The sequence below is a fragment of the Otolemur garnettii genome, unplaced genomic scaffold (genome assembly GCF_000181295.1).
Source record: "Otolemur garnettii isolate 467f Iridium unplaced genomic scaffold, OtoGar3 scaffold00039, whole genome shotgun sequence".
Taxonomy (NCBI): domain Eukaryota; kingdom Metazoa; phylum Chordata; class Mammalia; order Primates; family Galagidae; genus Otolemur; species Otolemur garnettii.
The window spans coordinates 1,918,831-1,920,054 of NW_003852434.1; the positions used below are offsets into that span (position 1 = coordinate 1,918,831).

General features: G+C 32.8%; 1 protein-coding gene across 3 annotated transcripts in view; it reads left to right on the forward strand.

The window, feature by feature from the left end:
* FAM13A (family with sequence similarity 13 member A) overlaps positions 1–1,224 on the forward strand; it is a 264,125-nt gene that overhangs the window by 218,498 nt on the left and 44,403 nt on the right. For all 3 annotated transcript variants that reach the window (XM_012805358.2, XM_023513356.1, XM_023513357.1), the window contains 2 exons: positions 391–467; positions 829–871. In XM_012805358.2, the coding sequence (XP_012660812.2) occupies positions 391–467; positions 829–871 (120 nt within the window). The remainder of the gene's footprint in view (positions 1–390; positions 468–828; positions 872–1,224) is intronic.

A 1,224-nucleotide genomic window follows, 5' to 3' on the forward strand; every position in this document is an offset into this window, starting at 1 on the left:
TAAAGTTTTTTTCATGATAGAAGGGTATTAATACATAGATGAATATATGTTGCTACAATATGTGTCATTTTGATGACATAGTTTTATGCTCTGAGTTAAATCTGGGTTTCACTATGTTTAGCTACAAAATATGGATAATACCTAACGACCATATTTTGGGGCCCAGTGACCACTTTGATGATATGAGATATCTTTGTTTAAAAGGATGACAAAACTCAATATGCAATTTTGTATAAGCAGTATGTAATAAATTCATAATTTAATACTTTTAATAAAGAAATATGAGGTCTAGAATAAGCTTATGTCTACTTGTTATCTGATTTTTCTATTTTAAAGAATGGGGGGTCTGCTGTTGTATACCGTTGGGCACTAATAATTGATCTGTTACAGATTATGGAAAGTTTGAATTCCACACAGTCTCAGGAGAAAACTGGACCTGGTGACATTGAACGGACTTCTGATGTAAGGTAATATTAGAATTTTCTTTTCAAATGGTTTTCAAGGGTACAAAAAGATTTTTTCATGTGATTCAATGTGAGCTATAAGAACTAAAAAGACAAGAATTAACGGAGTCTTTGTTTGCCAATAGTATTTTAAGGAAAGGAAAATGTTTAGAATAGAAAATCTACAATAGCACTATTGAAGGCAAATAACCATAAGAGTAGTTACGTGTATTTCTGTTTCTGTAATGGTTTTGGTTTTGCATTTTATAAGACTTTGGTTTAGAGATATCCAACCTACTTTTAAAATAAATGAAATCGTATCAATAGATAAAAGGCGTTGTTATAAAACAAATCAACATTTTATGATATTTGCTGTTGTTTGTAGCAAAGAAAATGAGAAAGATGGTGAATATACCCAGCATTGTGAGGTGAGTAGCTAACAAGACGCTAACAGTGATGGGTCTGTTTATGCATTTTATATTTTTGCTATTTTATAATTTAGTCAAACATGAAAAAATATGTATTGGCAAATAATAACGTGCATTAGACTTACAGTGGTACATTCCAAATGAATACGTTATGATTTTGCCTTTTTAACCTTTCTGCACACATGGAGGAAGACACACGTGATAAAGTCTTGTCATAAATTAACAGAGTCCCTTAGACCTGTGCCCAAGTGGCAAAGATCCATCTTATTTCCTTTTTCTATAACAAAAAAAAAAGAGGCTGCTAGTCTCCTATTGAGAAGCTCCTCACCCCCTCCCTCCCCCCAGCCCCCACC